Source organism: Oncorhynchus gorbuscha, linkage group LG22, assembly GCF_021184085.1.
Source record: "Oncorhynchus gorbuscha isolate QuinsamMale2020 ecotype Even-year linkage group LG22, OgorEven_v1.0, whole genome shotgun sequence".
Classification (NCBI taxonomy): Eukaryota; Metazoa; Chordata; class Actinopteri; order Salmoniformes; family Salmonidae; genus Oncorhynchus; species Oncorhynchus gorbuscha.
The window spans coordinates 6,205,686-6,230,611 of record NC_060194.1 but is presented as its reverse complement, the minus strand read 5'-3'; the positions used below and the strand labels follow the sequence as shown (position 1 = coordinate 6,230,611).

General features: G+C 41.8%; 1 protein-coding gene across 3 annotated transcripts; it reads right to left on the bottom strand.

The window, feature by feature from the left end:
- Positions 1-18,138: 18,138 nt before the first annotated feature.
- Positions 18,139-23,826, bottom strand: LOC124009622 (nucleolin-like). Of its 3 annotated transcripts, none has more exons than XM_046321609.1 (14): positions 23,676-23,826; positions 22,536-22,611; positions 22,297-22,449; positions 21,988-22,116; positions 21,694-21,771; positions 21,478-21,601; positions 21,197-21,333; positions 20,956-21,082; positions 20,699-20,841; positions 20,392-20,521; positions 20,064-20,200; positions 19,846-19,972; positions 19,542-19,759; positions 18,139-18,501 (listed from the first exon to the last, which is right to left on the bottom strand). In XM_046321609.1, exons 1-14 carry the CDS (start codon positions 23,691-23,693, stop codon positions 18,467-18,469), a joined length of 1,632 nt encoding a protein of 543 aa, XP_046177565.1. In that variant the 5' UTR covers positions 23,694-23,826; the 3' UTR covers positions 18,139-18,466. The 3 variants fall into 3 exon arrangements, with proteins under 3 accessions (XP_046177565.1, XP_046177567.1, XP_046177566.1); XM_046321611.1 differs by having other exon boundaries at positions 21,697-21,771; XM_046321610.1 differs by having other exon boundaries at positions 22,297-22,446.
- Between the last annotated feature and the right edge of the window lie 1,100 nt (positions 23,827-24,926).

The following is a 24,926-nucleotide window of genomic DNA, read 5'->3' as shown; positions in this document are numbered from 1 at the left end:
GAATCTGTGGTAGGACTTAAAGATTGCTGTACATCAGCGGAACCCATCCAACTTGAAAGAGCTGGACCAGTTTTGCCTTGAAGAGTGGGCAAAAATCGCAGTGGCTAGATGTGCCAAGCTTATAGAGACAGAACCCAAGAGACTTGCAGCTGTAATTGCTGCAAAGGGTGGCTCTACAAAGTATTGACTTTTGGGGGGGATGAATACACGCTCAGGTTTTCTGTTTTTTTTTGTCTTATTTCTTGTTTGTTTCACCATAAAAAAAGATTTTGCACCTTCAAAGTGGTAGGCATGTTTTGTAAATCAAATGATACAAACCCCACAGCAAATCAATTTTAATTCCAGGTTGTAAGGCACCAAAATATAAAAAATGCCAAGGGGGGTGAATACTTTCTCAAGCCACTGTATACTGTAAGCAATAGCTTCAGAGTAAACTTTGCTTCATGTTAGCTCTGTGAAAAACAGTAACACTAGCATTGTAAAGGTTGCATTTAGTTGTTTCTATGTAAGCATATCTGCAGTTGCTGTGGATTCAAACACTGTTCATCAGTGCATAGTAGACGACACACAGGTGAAGCTTACAGTTGTTGTAGCTGGCTGTCTGAAAGGCTTCTCCTGGAGAAGATGATGGCCACAGCCAGGTACTGGAAGGGCGAGCTGTAGAAGAGAGTAGTATTCTTATAGTTCTTGATGTTTCTGTGGTCGACATGTGACGTTAAGTTGAGACCATGGGTGACACTGGCACTGGAAACATTACAGGCACTGTTGAAGAGGAACTTGGGTTAGCATGAAGTCAACTTTCTTGGACCTACAGTGCCTTGCGAAAGTATTCGGCCCCCTTGAACTTTGCAACCTTTTGCCACATTTCAGGCTTCAAACATAAAGATATAACTGTATTTTTTGTGAAGAATCAACAACAAGTGGGACACAATCATGAAGTGGAACGACATTTATTGGATATTTCAAACTTTTTAACAAATCAAAAACGGAAAAATTGGGCGTGCAAAATTATTCAGCCCCCTTAAGTTAATACTTTGTAGCGCCACCTTTTGCTGCGATTACAGCTGTAAGTCGCTTGGGGTATGTCTATCAGTTTTGCACATCGAGAGACTGTAATTTTTTCCCATTCCTCCTTGCAAAACAGCTCAAGCTCAGTGAGGTTGGATGGAGAGCTTTTGTGAACAGCAGTTTTCAGTTCTTTCCACAGATTCTCGATTGGATTCAGGTCTGGACTTTGACTTGGTCATTCTAACACCTGGATATGTTTATTTTTGAACCATTCCATTGTAGATTTTGCTTTATGTTTTGGATCATTGTCTTGTTGGAAGACAAATCTCCGTCCCAGTCTCAGGTCTTTTGCAGACTCCATCAGGTTTTCTTCCAGAATGGTCTTGTATTTGGCTCCATCTATCTTCCCATCAATTTCAACCATCTTCCCTGTCCCTGCTGAAGAAAAGCAGGCCCAACCCATGATGCTGCCACCACCATGTTTGACAGTGGGGATGGTGTGTTCAGGGTGATGAGCTGTGTTGCTTTTACGCCAAACATAACGTTTTGCATTGTTGCCAAAAAGTTCAATTTTGGTTTCATCAGACCAGAGCACCTTCTTCCACATGTTTGGTATGTCTCCCAGGTGGCTTGTGGCAAACTTTAAACAACACTTTTTATGGATATCTTTAAGAAATGGTTTTCTTCTTGCCACTCTTCCATAAAGGCCAGATTTGTGCAATATAATACTGATTGTTGTTCTATGGACAGAGTGTCCCACCTCAGCTGTAGATCTCTGCAGTTCATCCAGAGTGATCATGGGCCTCTTGGCTGCATCTCTGATCAGTCTTCTCCTTGTATGCGCTGAAAGTTTAGAGGGACGGCCAGGTCTTGGTAGATTTGCAGTGGTCTGATACTCCTTCCATTTCAATATTATCGCTTGCACAGTGCTCCTTGGGATGTTTAAAGCTTGAGAAATATTTTTGTATCCAAATTCGGCTTTAAACTTCTTCACAACAATATCTCGGACCTGCCTGGTGTGTTCCTTGTTCTTCATGATGCTCTCTGCGCTTTTAACTGACCTGAACTGTGCATTTATACTGAGACTTGATTACACACAGGTGGATTGTATTTATCATCATTAGTCATTTAGGTCAACATTGGATCATTCAGAGATCCTCACTGAACTTCTGGAGAGAGTTTGCTGCACTGAAAGTAAAGGGGCTGAATAATTTTGCACGCCCAATTTTTCCGTTTTTGATTTGTTAAAAAAGTTTGAAATATCCAATAAATGTCATTCCACATCATGATTGTGTCCCACTTGTTGTTGATTCTTCACAAAAAAATACAGTTATATCTTTATGTTTGAAGCCTGAAATGTGGCAAAAGGTTGCAAAGTTCAAGGGGGTCGAATACTTTCGCAAGGCACTGTAATTACTTGGGCCAGATATTGTACCTCAGATTGTTTACAGGATATGCCATGATGGTAACTGTCATCCAGAGCAAAGTCCAAGGGTGACCTTATTTGACCTTTGGATGGACTTCTTAGATATAATTGCACGACTAGGTGGCGTGGTGGAGAGTCATAATAGCCAAATAGGTGTCCCAGTTTCCTTCCCCGACTGCCCAGGCAGTGCAGTGCAGTGCACACATTCTGAGAGGGGCGTCCAATTCTGGTGCCAGCTCTGGCCTCGGATCCAGAGGAAGGCCAGGACCTGGAAGGCCAAGCAGGTGAGGATCAAATCAAACGTTATTTGTCACATGCGCCGAATACAACAAGTGTAAATTTTACCGTGAAATGCTTACTTACAAGCCCTTAACCAACAGTGCAGTTCAAGATGAGCTAAGAAAATATTTACCAAGTAGACTAAAATAAAAGGTAATAATTAAAAGTGACACAATAAGAATAACAATGACAAGGCTATAAACAGGGGGCACCGGTACTGAGTCAGTGTGCGGGGGTAGAGGTTAGTTGAGGTAATTTGTACATGAAGGTGGGGGTGAAGTGACTATGCACAGATAATAAACAGCAAGTAGTAGCAGTGTACCAAAAGGTTCTGGGTCAGCACAGAGAACAGCAGAGGGCCCGGGATCAGACTGGATGGGGGCTGTGATTGGAAATCAATCAAAACAACAGTATATCATGATACATGTTATTCATGGAGCACATCTGATTCTACAGAAAAATCTCAAAGTGATTTACATAAAGGTTGAGCATAAATGGAAGAGCTGAATGTCTTGTTCCCAACGGCAAATAATCTCATAAAGAATGTGCTTGGGATGTTTAGTACAGCGTCTGTTGAAACACTCGGCTCAGGTAATGCGAGCTAAAATATGTAGGAGAGAGAGATCCACACAACTCGAAGGCGATTATTAGGATGACAGCAACGTCAATGAAGTGAAACTAGAAGTCTCCTAGGTTGCTGAGGATCTAGAAACAGAGAAGCACAAGCCCTTAAAACTGATCTCAAACCAGCCGGTACCCTGTTTGTCAGTTCATCAAAGCTGCTAAACTGATCAGGGACAAGTACTCAGAGTAGAGGAGTGTGACACTGAGGTACTGGATGATGCTGTACAGGGCCATGAACTTGAACAGACAGAAGCAGCTCGGACCCTCCCTGTGGAGAAACAACAGGCCATCATTCAGTCTGGTATTTGGTAATTGGTATTTTATTAGGATCCCCATTAGCTGTTGCAAAAGCAGCAGTTACTCTTCCTGGGGTCCACACAAAACATGAAACATAATACAGAAACATAATACAGAACATCAATAGACCAGAACAGCTCCAGGACAGAACTACATATATTTTTTTAAAGGCACACGTAGCCTACATATCAATGCATACCCACAAACGATGTAGGTCAAATAGGGGAGAGGCGTTGTGCCGCAAGGTGTTGCTTTATCTTTTTTTTAAACCAGGTTTGCTGTTTATTTGAGCAATATGAGATGGAAGGAAGTTCCATGCAATTAGGGCTCTATATAATACTGTACGCTTTCTTGATTTTGTTCTGGATTTGGGGACTGTGAAAAGACCCCTGGTGGCATGTCTGGTGGGATAATTGTGTGTGTCAGAGCTGTGTGTAAGTTGACTATGCAAACAATTTGGGATTTTCAACACATTAATGTTTCTTATAAAAAGAAGAAGTGATGTAGTCAGTCTCTCCTCAATTCTTAGCCAAGAGAGACTGGCATGAATAGTATTTATATCAGCCCTCTGATTACAATTAAGAGCAAAATGTGCCGCTCTGTTCTGGGCCAGCTGCAGCTTAACTAGGTCTTTCCTTGCACCACTGGACCACACGACTGGACAATAATCAAGATTAGACAAAACTAGAGCCTGCAGAACTTGCTTTTTGGAGTGTGGTGTCAAAAAAGCAGAGCATCTCTTTATTACGGCCAGACCTCTCTCCATCTTTACTACCATTGAATCTATATGTTTGACCATGACAGTTTACAATGTAAGGAAACGCCAAGTAAGTTAGTCTCTTCAACTTGTTCAACAGCCACACCCTTCATTACCAGATTCAGCTGAGGTCTAGAACTTAAGGAATGATTTGTACCAAATATAATGCTCTTAGTTTTAGAGATGTTCAGGACCAGTTTATTACTGGCCACCCATTCCAAAACAGACTGCCACTCTTTGTTAAGGGTTTCAGTGACTTCATTAGCTGTGGTTGCTGATGCATATTTGGTTGAATCATCAGCATACATGGACACACATGCTTTGTTTAATGCCAGTGACAGGTTATTGGTAAAAATAGAATAGAGTAGAGGGCCTAGAGCTCTGCCCTGCGGTACAGCACATTTTATATGTTTGGCATTAGAGAAGATTCCATTAAAGAAAACCCTTTGAGTCCTATTAGATAGATAGCTCTGAATCCACAATATGGCAGAGGTTGAAAAGCCATAACACATACGTTTTTTCAACAACTGGTTATGGTCAATAATATCAAAGGCTGCACTGAAATCTAACAGTACAGCTCCCACAATCTTCTTATTATCAATTTATTTCAACCAATCATCAGTCATTTGTGTCAGTGCAGTACATGTTGAGTATCCTTCTCTGTAAGCATGCTGAAAGTCTGTTGTTTATTTGTTTACAGAAAAATAGCATTGTATTTGGTCCAACACAATTTTTTCCAACAGTTTGCTAAGAGCTGGCAGCAAGCTTATAAGTCTGTTGTCAGAACCAGTAAAGGCCGCTTTACCACTCTTGGGTAGCGGAATTAGTTTGGCTTCCCTCCAGGCCTGAGGACAAAGAACTTTCCTCTAAACTCAGATTAAAAATATGACAGATAGGCTATAGAGTCAGCTATCATCCTCAGTAGGTTGTCAATGCCAGGAGGTTTGTTATTGTTGAGCGATAACAATAATTTTTTCGCCTCCACTCTTTACAAAAACTTTACAAAATTCTAACCTGCAATGTTTTTCTTTCTTTTTTATTTTTATGCATGAATACACTTGCTCACTGTTGAATATAATTGCTCACAATTGCTCTTACAACTCTGGATGAGACTACCTTGATGCAGCACTTCAAATACCTCAACAGATACATTTTATTCCACAGGAAGTTATATTCCCTACAACCTATAATTTATTCACATTGTTATACAGTTGCGGTCAAATATATTGGCATCCTTGCACTTTACTATGGAGTGCACTGTTCTGTTTTCTCTTTTAAAAATGGGTTGAATGGCTATTTTTACCCTGTAGGCACCTGCAACTTATCACATGTGAGTTCAATTACACATAAACAAGTATCACTTGCCTCCCACCAAATTAATTAGAATTTCCTAATAGTACTGTCATGAGAATACTGCCCCCTTATGGCTCTACTGACCAATGTCGCCCTGAGTGTCGGTTAAACAACTACAATGCTTGCGCTCAGTCAGTAAATAGCTAATCATATGGTACAGACAGTGGCCCTGATCACATCAACACTAATCTGCCCCTCCAAAACATTATTTACAATAATAATATATGCCATTTTTGCAGACACTTTTATCCAAAGCAACGTAGAATCACACTTGCATACATTTTTACACAAGTACGGTCCCAGGAATTGAACCCACTATCCTGGCGTTGCAAGCGCCATTCTCCACAAACTGAGCTACAGAGGACCGTGGAACTGCAGTAAAACATGCTTTTATAGCATGAGATGAAAAGCATCCAGTGGATTTCATACAACATGAAAAACTACAACCCCATACTTACAGTCATTGGCACCATCACCACACATCCCTACAGTATAACTGCAGAGAAAAAAAAACATGGAGGCATTTAACGCCATGTGGCCAATGTAATACTGGCTAACAGCTCCCAGTGAGCACAAGACGTTGAAAGGACGTCTTTTCAACAGCTTGTGCTCATATGGTTAGTGCTGAAGAGGAGACTCTCTCAACACTCCACCAGCTGAGTCTTCTGGTCAGGAGCCATGCGGGCGAGTATTGCGGCCTGCAGTGCCAACTACAGAACCATCCAGAGAAGAAACTACCATCAAATAATGCTGTACTACAATGTGACATAGGCTGTGTTTACACGGGCAGCTCATTTCTAATCTATTGCCCAATTATTGTCAAAAGAGCTGATCAGATTGGACAAAAGACCAATTAGTGTAAAAAGGTCAGAATTAGGCTGCCTGTGTAAACGCAGCCATATTATCCATAAGGGTTTACTATCAAGGTCTCACAAACCCAGTCTACACAGGATGGTTATAGGAGGCACTAAACACTAGAATGTGTCAATTTAGTACTCGCTACAGTCCTTTCATTTCAGTTGTCCAAATAGAGGGATGGAATGTGGCACTGACCTTTTGGTCTGCCTGTGTACATCAATCTCAACATGTTTTACTGTGAGTGAAGACTGTGTATAAGGTTGCCTTACTCACCAGTAACCATCACAGTGCGAACGTTTGCAAGTCGTAGCTCTTTTAAAGCCCTGACAGTCTCTTCCTTCCGCTTGTTTGGCATGATTACGAGCCCAAGGAACTCCATATTGGTCTCTATGAGATCCATGACAGGAATAGAAAACAGACAATACAACAACAACAACCAAAAGGTATCCTAGGTAAAAGGAGTCTAGCTAAATCAAGGTTACAAATGTCTTGAATCTTCCAACAGGAAATAAGCTAGTTCTCATTACTGCGATTGGTTCGGCACATTGTATTGTGTGGGCCGATCCAGACGAACAAGATCGACGACGACCACGTCCTCACATGTTTATGCTTATAATCATCAAAAGTCTACAAGTGTTTTCCATGTATCAGATGTCAGGACACGGAATTCTAGGCTTCAGGAACTGACAACCAATCTTGAACTAAACTGCCGGATTTCACTCTGTACCCTGAAGTAGCCAATGTCTCACTGTTCTCGTTGTTCAATTTTGAAGTTGTATCAGTTTCATATCAACCAACGTCTGTAGTAACGATGCATGTATTCGTAATTCAGAATGACTATATCATCTTGGGACTTGGCCTTTGAGCCATGCCTTTTAGCCATGTTTTACTACACAACGCTAGTGGCCTTGAATTTTTTAGCCTCTGCTGCTTAGTAGTTGTTGCATTTTCACGTGAACACTTGTTTCCCAAAGCTCTGTATGAATTTTTTTTTGACTTCCACCAGATCCTGAAAGTCTCCTCTTTTTACCTTTTCAAAGTCAACTTGCTACTGCAAAATTGCCACTTACAGTATTCGGCCCATTCTGAGTTTGGCCAGGAGAGTTTGGCCCTCCAGCTGGCTATGGGCCAGGGTTAGGACTCTGAAACCCAGACTCCAGTGTCTCGGTAAAGCTCTCCGATACTAAAAGAAGAAAAAAGAAGAGTAAATATGGGTTACAGTCAGTTACCCTGAAATAATGTCTATATCATTTGAAGTGTTTCCAAAGCCGGTCTTGACAGTCCACATACAGGTTGGGTACTGGAATAGAAATACATTTTCTGGCAAGCTGCTCCCTGGTAAGAGTTGGTAAGATAAGGGTTTCAATAATATGTGTCCTCTCTGCAGGGGCTAGCCACAACCTCTGGCGCCTCCTTGAGGTAGGTGTCCATGCCCTTCTCCCCAGCCTCCGGACGACCGCATTTGTCCTCTGTAGAGCCGAGAAGAAGGGGAACTGGCAAACAATCCCAATCTCATATGACGATTTATGACAGACAGACAGCACATGGTCAGTCAAACATTATGCATTCAACCTATCCATTCACATACAAATCAATACTCAAGGAAAGTAAAAATGATGCTTTTGAAAAATGTCCTCAGACTTCTTACCGTCAACTCAGACAGCTCCTGAAAAGTAGAGGAGAAAATAAGGCTAAAGTATATTTAACAGGTATGTAGACGTAGAGAGGTAAGAGTGAGGTAAGAGTGAGGTAAGAGTGAGGTAAGAGTGAGGTAAGAGTGAGGTAAGAGTGAGGTAAGAGTGAGGTAAGAGTGAGGTAAGAGTGAGCATACTATGGATACTTTACCATGTCCTTTGCTAGAGTTACTTCCTGGTTGACCTTGGGGAGCACCTGCATGGGCATTATGGAATTGTAGAGGGCTGTCTCTTAGTCTGTAGGCTCCTCCAGAATCTAGGATTCACAATCATTGGTGTTAAGCAACATCAGGGACCCCCTTGAAAACTGTCATCCCCATCTGACAGGCGAACGGTGATTTAGACAGGTGGCCTGAATGCCAGTCTGTTTAGCCATCTTTTTTTGCTATCTTGCCAAAGCAATGATGTAACATTGCTGAATGCAGAAACAGTCTGGCACATATGCTTATGGAAGGGATTGTGTTCTTGTCTTAGTATATAGCATTGTTAGCATAGCCAGGGTGCGAATTACGGGGGAGCCAGGGGGGGGGTCAGCTCCCCTGAATGAGACATTAGCTCCCTTAAATGTGGCTACATAAACTGTCTCCCTGTCCACGGTGCTATCCACTCCGTAGTGCTGATTTAGACCACAGCTGAGCTCCTTTACGCATCGATTTTCCTTTGTACTTGCTCGTTTTTGCCATTTGTTTGCCGTGATCCATTGATTAAATGAATAGCCTGTCCCTTTATTCTGATATATTATATATTTATTCTTTGATTTATCAATGTTTGCTTTTTGCCAGTCAGCTGTTGAAAGCGCTCGTTGCTTTGTTTATCAGGTGCATGCTGGTACTGGTGTTTGCCGTGACCAGAAGAAGTAGACCATTTATTTAGCTTTATCATTTTCTAGCAATGTTTGGTTTCTTTCCTGGATCAGGTGATGATGGTCGCCAATATCACTAGACAACTAGCCTACAGCAAGACTCCAATCAATGCGCATGCAATCCATAACAGTAGGCCTACAGTATAGTTTACTTCTTCCGGTTAGAAGCATTCCATTTTGCATTGGCATAGGGAAAGGGGGATACCTAGTCAGTTGTCCAACTGAATGTATTCAACTGAAATGTGTCTTCCGCATTTAACCCAACCCCTCGGAATCAGAGAGGTGCTGCCTTAATCAACCAACACGTCTTTGGCGCCCGGGGAACAGTGGGTTGACTGTCTTGCTCAGTGGCAGAACCACAGATTTTTTACCTTGTCCGCTTCGGGATTCGATACAGCAATAGGCCTACATTATCTTGGATTTGTGTGGCCGTGAGAACTGATTTCACAGTGAAACAAAATGAAATGTTATGTTGACTGTGTTACACTGCATTTTCTGAGATCCCCAAGATCCAGGAATTGTACAGGGTTTAAATGCAATGTTCTAATTTAAATTGTTAAATGCTTAATAATTACAAATAACACTGTCATAAATGTAATTCATGTAATAGACACAAGGCAGTGTTTTATGTCACAGGATCTGTGAAGGCTCCCGAGTGGCACAGTGGTCTAAGGCACTGCATCTCAGTGCTAGAGGCATCACTATAGACCCTGGTTCAATCCTGGGCTGTATCACAACCGGCTTTCATTGGGAGTCCCATAGGAAGGCCCCCAGTGTCGTCTGGTTTTAGGGTTTGGCCGGGGTAGGCCGTCATTGTAAATAAGAATTTGTTTTCAATGATGAATAAACAGACAAATAAAAGGCTACCTGTTCTGTATGTGTTCATGTGTGTACAATTACCCACCTTTTTCAGAAAAATGCACTGAAAGTATCGGGTGCGTTCGCAACCGGCAATCAGACTTTACCCACCTATTTTATATCACTGGCTAACGGTGGGCCTATTTGAAGTTCATGGTAATAGGCCTACACATTGTAGCCTAACCTAGTAAATTGGCCGTGTGTGTTAAGGGTGACCATCCCGTTTTTCCCGGGACAGTTTCATCCCCGTTTCAGGTGTAAAAAAAGGTCCATTTGTCAGCAAGGCGCATCACTTAATGTAGGCCTAATCAATGGCAATCGCCAAATGTCATTAGGCATACAGATGTCTATTTCCATTCATCAAAAAGCGTGAGGATACATGCATTAGACTGTTTGGATTATATTGGAGTGGACAAACATGCACTGGTAGCCTACTTTTTGAAGTGATTTGTTTGACAATCAGATGAAAGCATCATGACTGGTTGTGTTCATCCCACATTAAATGGTCATTCATTTTTACCATTAAATTCCGTCTTTATGTTTAGGCCCATATTTTTTTTTAAATTGAGATACAACCCCCCCCACCATCTGTCAATATGCTTTGTGTTGTAGTCATGACAGAAAAATATATGAAGTCAGGCAAACGTTTTTGAGGAAAAACAACTCAAACAAATTCAAGTCAGAACATTTCAACTTCCTGTGTAATATCAGGATGTGTAACATCAATATTGCTACAGTAGTCATACAGAAACGGCGTTAGCATGTAGCATTGTTAGCATAGCTATAACAGAATGTACTGTAGGTCACAATATCCATACAGGAACAGAGACAACATTGAGAAAACATTGAGATAACTTTGAAACAGAATTTAGACTGACTGACCCAGTCTGTGGCGTTGAACATGTTTAGGTCCAGTGGGTCTCCGGAAAGTTCTCCGCCTATCTTGGGAAGAGAAACTGAGGAAAAAAAAAATTAGGATGAAATTGTCTTTAGATGGTGATGTAACATCCGTATGATGTTTTTCCCTGTAGGTGGCTGTAGCTAATTAAACAAACACAAATTTGGGGTTTCTGACTGAATCCTCAAAGGTAACTGCAACCTTCAGTAAATGTGTAACTATCACTTTTACATAGTGAGGTTCAATGAGGGCACTAGGGACAGGGTGTCGTGAGAGGACTGGGGGAAACAAAGGAGCTGTGGTATTCACCAACTGACTCTATCATAGATCATTAATAACTCTCTCACTAAAGAACAAAGGAGGTTCACAGACAGATAACTGATACATGGTAGAAGAGAATATCTCTCCTTAGCCATGGAGGCCATGAGCATAAAAACATGGACACAGAATATCCCTCTCATTCTCACCTGTGATTTTCAACTCTCTGTATCCCCCTAAGGTCCAAACCATATTCAATGAGAGTGCACCTACACACTCGTGTATCAATCTGATTGATGGATTGTGTTGTGCAGTAAGCAGGCTCAGGTGTATAACTCCTTCTACCTTCAAAGAATCGGCAAGAGGGCCAACCATGGAGAATAGTAAGACACTTCATTATTTCTATTTATATAACTACGCTATATTGTTTGTCCTCATGTTTTCATGCATGTTTTTGAGTATAAAGTACTCTGCAGCTATTTAGTGTGGACACCAGGTGAGACCACACACACAGATTCCTGTTGAACATTGTCTCTTTAAATACCGTATTTTCTCAATTACAGTTTCTCTCCTTCACTTCATCCCTCTCCCCCCTTCTCCCCAAATCCTCTAGGTTATATCAGCTGTCAGTGAACCCCTCCCGCATCTGAACTGGCTGACACATAGAGAGCACAGCATGATCAGAGGTGAGAGGTCACTTGGTCGGGTCAACAGGAAGTATTATTAAAGAGATGCTTTACGTTGAAATACAGTTAGAGATGTAGTAGTCCCAGAGTTAATGATACAAGGTCAGTTTTGCATTTCACCTCCTGATGATTATGATGACTGACAGTGTTCGAAGAAAAAAAAACCCACAAGGCTCGTTTGCACGCACGTTTTGATGTGAGAGAGGGTGCCAACCCCCCTATCCCATCATCACCATCTCACCCGTTCATAAGATAACCTTCGGGGCAACTGGGGGCCCAAGACTGTTATGAGACACCACTAGAGACATTATTATGTAATTGTGATGAACTCGGATAATATTAGGGTAGCACTGTGATTCATTAATCGTATGCTCTCTTCCCTGCTCCTCTGTTCATACCGCTTTCCCTTTCTGTCTGTTGCGCTCCTTCTTACACCTCTCTACCCTCTTTCTTCCTGTTTTTATAATGCACACCAGATGTACATTGAAGTACAGATTGAACTTGTATTTAGAATGATAATATTTATGATGCATGCATTATGTATTTATATTACTTGGATAACGAACTTCTTTCAAGAAAGCGTTTCACATTCTCAACTGGTTGAAAGTAAGTCTCTGATTTGATGAAATACTACACCTATCCTGTGTCCTCAGATCAATGCGGATGAAGGGAGTTTGATATTGAGATGAACCGGTTTTAGAGTATTTACATGACGCGTAGGAAGTGCAGTGTGCTGTTCTTTAAATTCTGTTTCTGTATATAAGAATTACAAACCAGCCTTTATTTAAATCATGTTTCTAGCCTATTGCATAGTTACATTGTGCAACCATTGATGTCCCAGGACCAGGAGTGGTAAACACTGTTGAAGTGTATAATTGTAATACGTACATGCAGACACAGCATCATTCAAAGACTGGAGTTTGATACTCCTGATATTGGATATGACTGAAGAACCATCTCAAAGACATTCATACCTGAACCGCACCTTTTAATTGCCAAGGTAGAGCACATGATCAGTGAATGTATTCAATGTACAGGCTACAATGTGGGGATCTCATGCTTGGTAATAACTACATGTACAGTATATAGGACTTGCATCCTTGGCACAATAAAGTTCTATTATATTCTACTCAATCCATAGGCTTCATTATTGCCATTCAGACTGTTTTGAAGTCGATAGATGATAGCTGAGGTTCATAGCTAGGTTCTGAACTAATATGTATACCAAATGTTTTAGGGTCCATACACAGATTGGCTACATATTCCTCTCAACTGTACATTTGTTTCATGACTCGTTATGACGTTATAATTACTTATATTTGCTTCCAACCTAGTATTTTTGTCGGCCATCTTTGCTGGAGAATGTCACCAGCGATGGGTCACCTAGCATCAAATTCTTTATGGGAACCACTCGATATGATTGGTCATCGCCCAGCGGTCGCCACTGGTGATTTCCATAAAGTTGGGAAATGCTACCTCCCGGGTGGTGCGGCGCAGTGGTAAAGGGCGCTGTACTGCAGCGCCAGCTGTGCCACCAGAGACTCTGGGTTCACGCCCAGGCTCTGTCGTAACTGGCCGCGACCGGGAGGTCCGTGGGGTGACGCACAATTGGCCTAGCGTCATCCGGGTTAGGGAGAGGTTGGCCGGTAGCACACCAGCGACTCCTGTGGCGGGCCGGGCGCAGTGCTCGCTAACTAAGGTTGCCAGGTGCAGTGTTTCCTCCGACACATTGGTGCGGCTGGCTTCCGGGTTGGATGCGCGCTGTTTTAAGAAGCAGTGCGGCTTGGTTGGGTATTGGAGGACGCATGACTTTCAACCTTCGTCTCTCCCGAGCCCATACGGGAGTTGTAGCGATGAAACAAGATAGTAGCTAATAAACTATTGGATATCACGAAATTGGGGAGAAAACGGAGTAAAATTTAAAAATTAAAATAAAAAAGTTGGGAAATGCCTAAGCCGCTTTCGCAATGCCCAACGGTCCCCCGCCCTCTCCGCTTCTCACCGCTTTCCTTCCATTGAAAATGAATGGGAAGTGGTGTTTCACCATGCGACACCGTACACGGGTATAAGATCACCATGCGCAATGCCAAGCATCGGCTGGAGTGTTGTAAAACATGCCGCCATTGGACTCTGGAGCAGTGGAAATGCGTTCTCTGGAGTGATGAATCACGCTTCACCATCTGGCAGAATCTGGGTTCGGCAGATGACAGGAGAGATGCTACCTGCCCCAATGCATAATGCCAACTGTAAAGTTCGGTGGAGGAGGATTAATGGTCTGGTGCTGTTTTTCATGGTTTGGGCTATGCCCCTTAGTTCCAATTAAGGGAAATCTTAACACAACAGCATACAATTACATTCTAGATGATACTGTGCGTCCAACAGTTTGGGGAAAGCCTTTTTCTGTTTCAGCATGACAGTGCCCCTATGCACAAAGCGAGGTTCATACTGAAATGGTTTGTCGAGATCGGTGTGGAATTACTTGACTAGCCTGCACAGAGCCCTGACCTCAATTCCATCGAACACCTTTGGGATACATTGGAACGTCATCTGCGAGCCAGGCCTAATTGCCCAACATCAGTGCCCGACCTCAGTAATGCTCTTGAGGCTGAATGGAAGCTAGTCCCTGCAGCAATGTTCCAAAATCTAGCAGGAAGCCTTCCCATAAGAGTGGAGGCTGTTATGGCAAAGGGGGGACCAACTTCATATTAATGCCCGTGATTTTGGAATGAGATGTTTGACGAGCAGGTGTCCACATACTTTTGGTCATGTAGTGTACCTTGACATTTTTACCTTTGCTTGCGTCAGAATCGTCTCGAAATGATGTCAATCCCTTTCTGACAAAATCATTGGTTTAACGTGCTATACAAATAACAATATTAATTGACTGACACTTGGCTTATCTGTGTTGTTGGTCTGTGTTGTTTTGTTGAGACCTCCTTATCAGCATTAAGAAAGGCTGTGTGCTCTTCAACCCTGTCTGTGTCAATAAAGATGTTGCAACAAGTAAATGTTTCATTCTGTCCAGAAGAGGTTAAAGGGGGATTTTTAAACCTTGAGACAATTGAGACATGGATTATGTATGTGTACCATTCACGGGGTGAATGGGCAAGACAAAAGATGTAAGTGCCTTTAGAACGGGTTATGGTAGTAAGTGCCAGGCGCACCATTTTGTGTCAAGAACTGCGCTGCTGCAAGGTTATTCACGCTCAACAATTTCCTGTGTGTATTAAGAATTGTCCTCCACCCAAAGGGCATCCAGACAACTTGACACAACTGTGTCCGTAATGGTAGTATCAGTAATGGTGGTCTACTACACTACAGCATATGAGAGAATATTAACAATCACTTTTGTTGAACCTTGATGAAATGCTATTTTTCACCTATTGTACACCTGTCACTCTGCAAGAGGCCAAGTTTGTTTGATGAATGTTTGAAAAAAATGTGACAAATAAAAATATTCCATTTCACAACCCCTTTAATCAAGTATTTCTTTGAAAGTACACACATTGTAAATACTGAGTTTACAGAATTATAATACTATTATTATACTATTGTTACTTCATTACAGTAATATCCTGCCCCCACTCACCTTCAACTTATTGGCAATTCAAAAGTTATATGTTCAATATATTTGCTTATAAACACGTAAAATACTGACTTTACCAGAAAGCCTCTGGCCTCTTGCAGTCAGAAATCACTAATATTATTGTGGGTTAAAATAAGTTTTCAGAATTTCACCGCACGCTCTCAAACGTATTCTACAACTTCAGTGACCTGGAAAGTGTTCAGCGAAGCCAGAGTTTTCACTCTGTCCATAACAAGCCCAATGTGTTTCTATGGGCTTGTTTTTAGCTGGTCGATGCCTTCACACCTTTGGGACAACAACTCCCATTGTTATGGTGGAGACATGAGCATCTCGTCATTATATACAGATCTCTGAGGGTACTGACCATCCGAAACTGGTTCATTCGCAAACCATTAAGGACGTGAGGCCATTAAAGGACACATTTAGCGTAATTCATCCCCTTTTCTTACTCTTTGCTATCGCTGTCTAACCCTCTGTGGAAGTTCAAACTGTTTTGAGTGCAAAGTAGCAAGACCTCCAAGACTGGGTGTGCGTCATACATCACAATGTGTTACATTTTCTGCATGGAATAATTCTGTTTTCTTGGGGGGGGGGGGGGGGGGGACATGTTCCAATTAATTCAGAAATCTATTTTCCATTGCTTTACACTACCCTATGCCTATCCAAGAGATGACGGTATTCTAATGACTTAAAATCGATTGATACCAGGACAATGCATGGCGACAGGACAGGTGTATTCCAAAAGTAAGTCTCCTTATGTAAACGACCATATTACACTCAGGTTGGACATTGACATATTTGTAAAGTATTGTTTTCTGAGTAAAACATTGACAAAATGGTAGACTACCGATTTAAAAGCCTTGGGCCAGTCACAGAGAAGTCTCTGGTTCCAATCCCTAAACAGGCAAGGGGGGGAAATCTGCCCTTGAACAAGGCAGTTAACCCCCAACAACTGCACCCTGGGCGCCGATGATGTGGACGTTGATTAAGGCAGCCCCCGGCACCTCTCTGATTCAGAAGGGTTGGGTTAAATGCCTAAGGCACATTTTAGTTGTTTGCATTCGCTTCTGCAACTGACTAGGTATCCCCCTTCCCTCAAAACTCTTAACTAATTTGTTCAATCTGACACTGTCATTTGTTCATTATATGTAGTAACTGGTATAAGGCCAATTTGGTCCACCAATGAGACCAAGTAGTCTAGATCATTTGATGACATGTGGAGGATCAATTACCCGCAACATTCGATTTCTAATGAAGCATAAGATGGGAAATAGTGAGTATATCCCACTTTGCCCAAGTCGCATCTTCTGGTCTGGAATTTACTCCTCTGTATCATACCCACATAATTACAGTACCAGTCAAACGTTTGAACAGGTTTTTCTTTTTCCTCTCTCTACATTGTAGAATAATAGTGAAGACATTAAAACTAGGAAATAACACATATGGAATCATGTATTAACCAAAAAAAAGTGTTAAATGATCCAGAATATATTTTAGATGTGAGATTCTTCAAAGTAGCCACCCTTTGCCTTGATGACAACTTTGCACACTCTTGGCATTCTATCAACCAGCTTCATGAGGTAGTAACCTGGAAAGAATTTCAATTAACAGGTGTGCCTCGTTAAAAGTTAATTTACAGAATGTCTTTCCTTCTTAATGAGTTTTAGCCAATCAGTTGTGTTGTGAAAAGGTAGGACTAGTATACAGAAGATGGCCCTATTTGGTAGAAGACCAAGTCCATATTATGGCAAGAGCTCAAATAAGCAAAGAGAAATGACAGTCCATCATTACTTTAAGACATGAAGGTCAGTCAATGCAGAACATTTCAAGAAGTGCAGTCACAAAAACCATCAAGCGCTATGATGAAACTGGCTCTCATGAAGACCGCCACAGGAAAGGAAGATCCAGAGCTACCTTTGTTGCAGAGGATAAGTTCATTGGAGTTAACTGCACCTCAGAACGCAGCCCAAATAAATGCTGCAGAGTTCAAGTAACAGACACATCTCAACATCAACTGTTCAGTTGAGACTGGATGAATCAGCCCTTCATGGTCAAATTACTGCAAAAAAACACTATTAAAGGACACCAATAAGAAGATGAGACTTGCTTTAGGCAAAGAAACACGAGCAATGGACATTAGACAGGTGGAAATCTGTCCTTTGGTATGTTGACTCCCAATTTTAGGTTTTTGCTTCGCCGTGTCTTTGAACGCAGATTAGGTGAACGGATGATCTCTGCATTTGTGGTTCCCACCGTGAAGCATGGTGGTGTGATGGCGTTTTGCTGGTGACACTGTCTGCGATGTATTTATAATTCAAGGCACTTAACCAGCATGGCTACCACAGCATTCTGCAGCGATACACCATCCCATCTGGTTTGTGCTTAGTGCGACTATCATTTGTCTTTCATCAGGACAATGACCCAACACACCTCTAGGCTGTGTAAGGGCTATTTTACCAAGGAGAGTGATGGAGTGCTGCATCAGATGACCTGGCCTCCACAATCAACCGACCTCAAACCAATTGAGATGGTTTGGGATGAGTTAGACTGCAGCGTGAAGGAACAGCAGCCAACAAGTGCTCAGCATAATGTAGGAACATATATTGTTGGACATTTCTGTAGCAAAAAGACGCAAGATCCCTCTAAAATCTCACAAAATAAAGATTTTCAAAAAGAAAAATCTGAAAATCCACATTAATTTTGGGAACCCTTTAATTACTCAGTCTTCAATATAGTATTTGCATAATCAAGAAATTAACAGTTAAAAGGTAAACTAATGGAAAACAGACAAACTCAAACAATGTCACACATACAGTAAGTGTGTAAGACATGACATTGTTAAGTATGAACGTGGTAGAATCTTTTCACATAAATCATTTAAAACTACGAAAAAATGCATTTGTTTTATTGAAATTATTAGGGATAGATGCCCATTACAAGCTTGTCAGTTAATTCAGATGTTGAATTAGAGCTCAGCTGCAGCAGTCCATTGTAAAAAAAAAAAAAGAAGATATTTGCTGTTTTAAGTCCTCCTTCCACCGCCGCCACCACCTCTGCCTGAAAAACAACAACAAATGACACCATCTTCCAAAGCTGGTAGAATTGTTGGTAGATATAACTCAAGTAAAAAGACATTTCAGGCACTAGAACCACATTAAAAAGTGTGAAGTACACACACACACACACACACACACACACACACACACACACACACACACACACACACTTGTGAAGAGGGCATGACAGATTTGGCACAGGCACGCAGATCATCAAAACGTTATACAGCTGAACCATTGAGAGCATGTTGACTGGCTGCATCACTGATTAATACGGCAACTGCAAGAAACACGACTGCAAGGCACTACCGAGGGTGGAAGGTACGGCCTAGTACATTTACTGAGGCCGAGCTCCCTGGCACCCAGGACCTCTATACCAGGCGGTTTCAGAGGAAGGCCCAAAAATATTGTCAAAGGCTCCAGTCACCAAAGCCATAGACTGTTCTCTGTTAGCGCATGGCAAGCGTTACCAGTGCACCAAGTCTGGAACCAACAGGACCCTGAACAGTTTCTACCCCCAAGCCACAAGACAGATAAATAGCTAATCAAAATGGCCATCTGGACTACCTGCGTTAACCCTTTTTAAATTTTTTTTTTTTTTTACAGACAACGAGCACACACTGGACTCTCACTCACAGATAATTACACTGACACGCTAACACACACACATGCATACTGACGCCACACACATACTTTCACACTGCCCATATACACTGCTGCTACGGTGTATGTTGTTGCCAAGTCACTTTACTCCTACCTATATGTTCATACCTACCTCATACCCTTGCACATGGACTCTGTACTGGTACTCCCTGTATATAGCCATGTTATTTTGACTTGATATTGTTATTCACTGCATATTTATTCCGCGTCACTATTTCTATTTGATCTTTTTTTATGGTTAACTCTGTATTGTTGGAAAAGGACTCGTTAGAAAGAATTTCACCTGTTGTTTACGAAGCATGTGACAAATCAAATTGGTTTTTAAGTATCAATTGATATGTCCTCATGACTTTTCCAAAAAATGTAATTCAAACTCACCTCCTCGTCCACCCCTGCCCCTGCCTCGACCGCCACCTCGACCTCCGGGTTTCCCTCTGAAGCTCCTGTTGAAGCCCGTTCCTTCTCCACGAGGGCCTCGTTCGCCCTGGGGCGTGGCATAGATCAGGGTCACCTTGCTCCCGTCAATCTGAAGGTCCACCACAGCCTCCTTAACAGCCTTGCAGACCTCTATGCTCTCAAAGTCCACAAAGCCAAACCTGAGAAGTACGAAGAAGGAGTATTCAAAGCACTGTCTGAATGTAATAACAATGTGGTTTCAAAAGGGTCATATTTTGAAACATACCCTCTAGATTCACCAGTCTCCTTGTCTTTAGTGACTCGAGCTTCAATGGCACCTTCAAAGGAGCTTTTCAAAGTCTCCTCGCTCGTCTCCTTGGCAAGATTCCTGACCATCAACGTCTTGGAAGGAACTACCAAGAGAACACACAACACATAGGTATGAATGATGGGCACAGTCAAACAACGTGAATTATTCACCTACAAATTTTCTGCTATATTCACCTGAGTTCTCTTGGTCACCTTCTGGCCTCTTCTGGCTGAACTTTACTCCGATGGCTCTTCCACAAATCTCTTTGTTTAACGATGATTCCATGGCTTCTTTGGCATCCTCCACACTTTCAAACTGAATGAAGGCATGACTTTTTAAAAAAAAGAGGGGGGGGGGCAAATTGACACAATTGTCTCAAATTACCATGTCCATGTGATTCTGCACATGAAATTAATATCAAATTCATCCGAACAGAATATTTATAATGATCTATTTGATGGCGCTCAAAATGTTCAGTAGAGCGCAACAAAAAGCAGGTGCAGCATCAATGTGCACCCTTACCCTCTTGGTTTGCCACTGCTCTGTGGTATTCTGACACTGACTGCTTTGAGAAAGATTTTCCTTAGGGCATCCTCTTTTGCAGTGTAAGCCAGGTTTGTCACCAATAGCTCGTTATTCGGTGGGGCCTCAGCTATGGAACAGAACAATAGAGGACATGTTAACTAACCAGTGTATTAATACACTTTGTAAAAATCGGTCTCATCTCGAAGATGCTATAGAGCAACGTGACTAGCCATATAGCTATTCAAGTACCTTGTGCTTCCACAGTAATGGAATTCCCAGTGACTTCATTTCTGTCTATCCTTACCTGGAGCATTGATCATTTTTTGTTGTTTGCACTTTTCTCCCAAGAAGTTAATAACGATGACACGGCCTTGGACATCAGTCCCCTGCTTCTCCTCCAGCACTTTCTCAGCAATGGCCTCCGTTTTGAACTCTATGTAGGCAATTCTGTCAAAAATTTAAGTAGACGCCAAGTGTTAAGAGCTGAATCCTGGGATCCACACGGTACCTTTGTAAATCAAGCATTGATATCAAACGGGCACTTTGGATGCCAACTCTCACCCTTTGCTTGGTCGGCCAATGCCTCGAGGAAACCGGATTTCGACCGCCGTGTCAAAGACTTTCTTCAAGTCCTCCTTTGTTGCCGAGAATGAGATATTTTTGACGTACAAGGTCTTGGCATCTTTAGCTGTGTTGTGTGGGGGGGGGTGAAACGTCTGTCAGTACATGGAAATCAACCAATCAATTCTAGAAATGTCTAATATCAGAGGCATGGAAAACTCACTCAAGATGAGACTAGTACCTTTTTTTTCGTCTGTTGTGACATCTTTGACATTAGCCTTGCCTAGCCTTATCTTCTGGTCCAGGATCTTCACCCTATCCAGCTCAAGGGCTTTTGCCAAGTCTTCCTCTGTGTGAAGGTCTACATATGCAAATTTCCTAGAGAATGCATCCCAGAAAATATATAAGTCAATATATATTTGTACAAATCCTTTGCCATGGAAAGTGGAATAATCTGTCTCGCGAGGAAATGTACAAACATTTGAAGAGTTTATTTATTAAGTGCATAAAAATGGTACCCACTTTGTTATGTCCACTCGAATAGCTTGAAATAACAAACTATGCGACGTAAAAAAGTTGGCCAAGGCATCACTGATTTCCTCCACTTCCTTGGATGTGTTCAAGTTACCAACAAAAAGACAAAAATCTAAAAATAAACAAAGGAGCATGTTAGCTCACTGACACCATCAATCAAGCACTCAAAACAGGAGTGATGTTAACTCTTGCTCATAACCATACCACCATTAATGCACTTTGTTTTCTTAGCTGGAGAAGTCTCATCCTCTGCTTTCCTCTTCACTGGGGCGACTGCAACAGCTGGAGAGAAAAACACACATAGACACATGTATTAAACCCTATTCCATACATACCCCGATGGAAAAACATGGGGGGGGGGGGTAATTATTAGTCCAGTTGTGTTAAGTTTTTAATGGATAAATGAAGGTAGGTGCCTCCCCTTTTGCTTCCGTTTGGTTCGGAGTGAATACACCCCTGGCAAAAATGCATTACAACTCTGTTGTTCTTTGACCTCACCCTGGTCATTTCCATTGGTCTGCTCTTCAACATCACTGGCATCGTCGATGGCATTTTCGGACTCAAAGGTGACCTTAACAGCTTCCTCCTCAGCAGCAGGAGTTGTGTCCATCTGCTCCGCTTCACAAGCTACATAAACAATATTCATTAACAAAGGAAATACCTACTGAATTTAACGGAACAGGAAATGTTTTGCGTTTAAGAAATGTCATATGAACATTATCCCTATTCCAATTACATGCTGGGACAATGTCATACACACTAAATATATGGTCTACGCTTTGCCTCCCCTCAAAGCATTTTCTTTACCTGGGACATCTTTGACCTCCTCATTCTCTGTAACATCATCTTCAATGGGAGCTACTTTATCTCCATCCTCATTAGCATCAGGTTCTGTGGAAAAGATGACCTGTGGAGTAGGGGCAGCTACCTCTGTTGATGCTGGAGAATCAGTCTGGCCTTCTGAAAGTTACATTGATGTATCAAGGACGCATTAAACAAGTAACTTTCTCAATATACGTTGCATTAAATAGTTGGGAACCACTTACCAGAATTATTTTCATCCTGTTTGTTGTCACCAATCTCTCCAACTTTCTGTCTAGTTGATGTTCTTGATGGGGTTCCCTATAAAACAACCTTTGGGATAAGCATTTCAACTGGTGTTCTTTAACCCATCATCATCACCAACCAATCACAAACAGACAACTGGGGGAGGGTTCGATTAATCCTGCCTGGGTTTCAAATTGATTGCAGTAGTAATAGAGCTTGCCAGTTTGTATTCCTAAAACGAGGAAATAAATGACCTCTGGTTCGTTCAGACATCCCTTTGTGAAAAATTAATGGGGAAAGAATAGGGTTATGGAATAAACGCAGAAAATAAGGTCTGAGTTTAACACAGGTTTAGGAAATCTCATTTAAAAAATGTCTATGAGATAGCAGTCGGTTAACAGGGCCTTTACGAATTATGACGCCTTTATGTGATTTATGCATTTTAATATTACATCAATTATTCAAAATTCACTGAAAATGATGTTAGCTGACGAAGATTATATCCTAGAACCTAACGTATAAGATCTCAAACCTGTGTTTACCAGACCTCATTTTCAGCGTTTACCCAAATATCATTTTCCTCATAGGCTTTGTCCAACGAACCATGGTGGAGTTATTGCCTACAAAAAGGCGCCATTACATGATATTAGTGAGATTGTTTCCCCAAGCAAAATGGATTGCTTTTGATAAACGCTTCATCTGCCTTTCCAACGAAAGCTGTCTAGACAACTCTAACGTATTTCGTGGAAAAGAGATGTTTCAGGACAATGTACCCATGCTGCCTTGTTGACAAAATGACCAAGCGGCTCAGATTACTGCTTGCTTTCGGCCTATCTAAACCGGGTGTCCCGCCGCTCAGTGTAATCGAACCAGCCCAATTAGTATTCAACATAGATCCATTGTAACTCAATGTTCAGCACGTGTCTCAAGTGAACAACAGTGATATAAAATACCTAGGTATAACTAGCTAAACAGTCCATGCCCACAGAAGTGTAGTTCCGCAATAGCTACAGTAGTTAGCTCATTTGCTAACGTTAGCTAGCTAGCGAGTTCAACCATGTTGTCATTTAACTTGTGGCCGTGTGAGACCAACTGTCGTGAACCATGAAACATACGTCGATTTTAGATGTCATTCTTACTTTGCCTGATTGTGCCATGGTTTCGGAATATTCTTCTTTTAGTTAGCTAATGTACTGTTCACATGAACGGCCATGAACGGTGGGCGAAATGTCCTTCTGTAGTAGAGGGGGGAGGGGCGATACATGAATATTCATGATTTCCGCCGTGGAACCCGTCCGGTTATAGGTTGAGCCACAAATAGAACAATGAGAGTTGAAACAATAATTGGTTGAGCCTTCTCGAGTGCGCAAGGTAACACAAACGTTCAACTAAGCCGCCCGTTTATCTAGTTCGTGCCGCGGTTTTTTTTATTTTTTTATTCAACTATATAATTTACACATCTTATATATTGAGAACTTGGTGGCGCTTTTACAAAACCATTGGTATTGCTGATTTACAAGCGTTGCGATTTTGACATTCGAAGTGTTTTTGTTATTTGCCCATTACTTGCACCACATTTTCATTATACGATGTGTCAACCCACATTGTCATTCATTTCGTCAACAACAAGTACAATATTACCATTTTGTTCCAATATGTGAGATAATTAAGTTATCTGTAATATCGTATAGTTTTGGAATCGAGACATACGTACTTTCGAGGCAAATACACAGTTTTCTCGACTCATACCCTGACTTTGAGAAGGGATGGCGTGACGATTAGTTTAGCAACAGTGTGACGCGGCATAACAACGTGAACGCGATTGGTCGACCGTCTGCTGGGTAAGGCGTTACGTGCCTCCATTTATTGGCCAATGGGATTCCTTTCTCCAATATCTCTATGTATGCGTGAAGGGTCGTCACTAGTTACCACAACCACAAAAGTTATAAATCCCACCTCAAATCAAAGTTTATTTGTCACGTGCGCCGAACACAACAGGTGTAAACCTTACAGTGAAATGCTTACTTACAGGCTCTAACCAATGGTACCCAAAAAGTAAGTAAGTAAAGAAATAAAACAACAGCAGAAAGACATTTGAAAAAAGAGTAGCAAGGCTATATACAGACACCTGTTAGTCAGGCTTATTGAGGTAGTATGTACATGTAGGTATCGTTAAAGTAACTGTGCATATATGATGAACAGTGAGCAGCAGTAGCGTAAAAGAGGGGTGGGAGGGTGGTGGAACACAATGCCGATAGCCCAGTTAGCCAATGTGCGGGAGCACTGGTTGGTCGGGCCAATTGAGGTAGTATGTATATGAATGTACAGTTAAAGTGACTATGCATATAAGACAAACAGAGAGTAGCAGCAACGTAAAAGAGGGGTTGGGG

Bases quoted from the DNA above. Each gene is read 5' to 3' on its own strand.
- LOC124009622 (XM_046321609.1), bottom strand. The intron at 19,760-19,845 runs GTATGTTTCAAA...CGTACTTCTCAG, and splicing joins GAGACTGGTGAATCTAGAGG to GTTTGGCTTTGTGGACTTTG. The intron at 18,502-19,541 runs GTGAGTTTGAAT...GTTGTTTTTCAG, and splicing joins GGGCAGGGGTGGACGAGGAG to GCAGAGGTGGTGGCGGCGGT.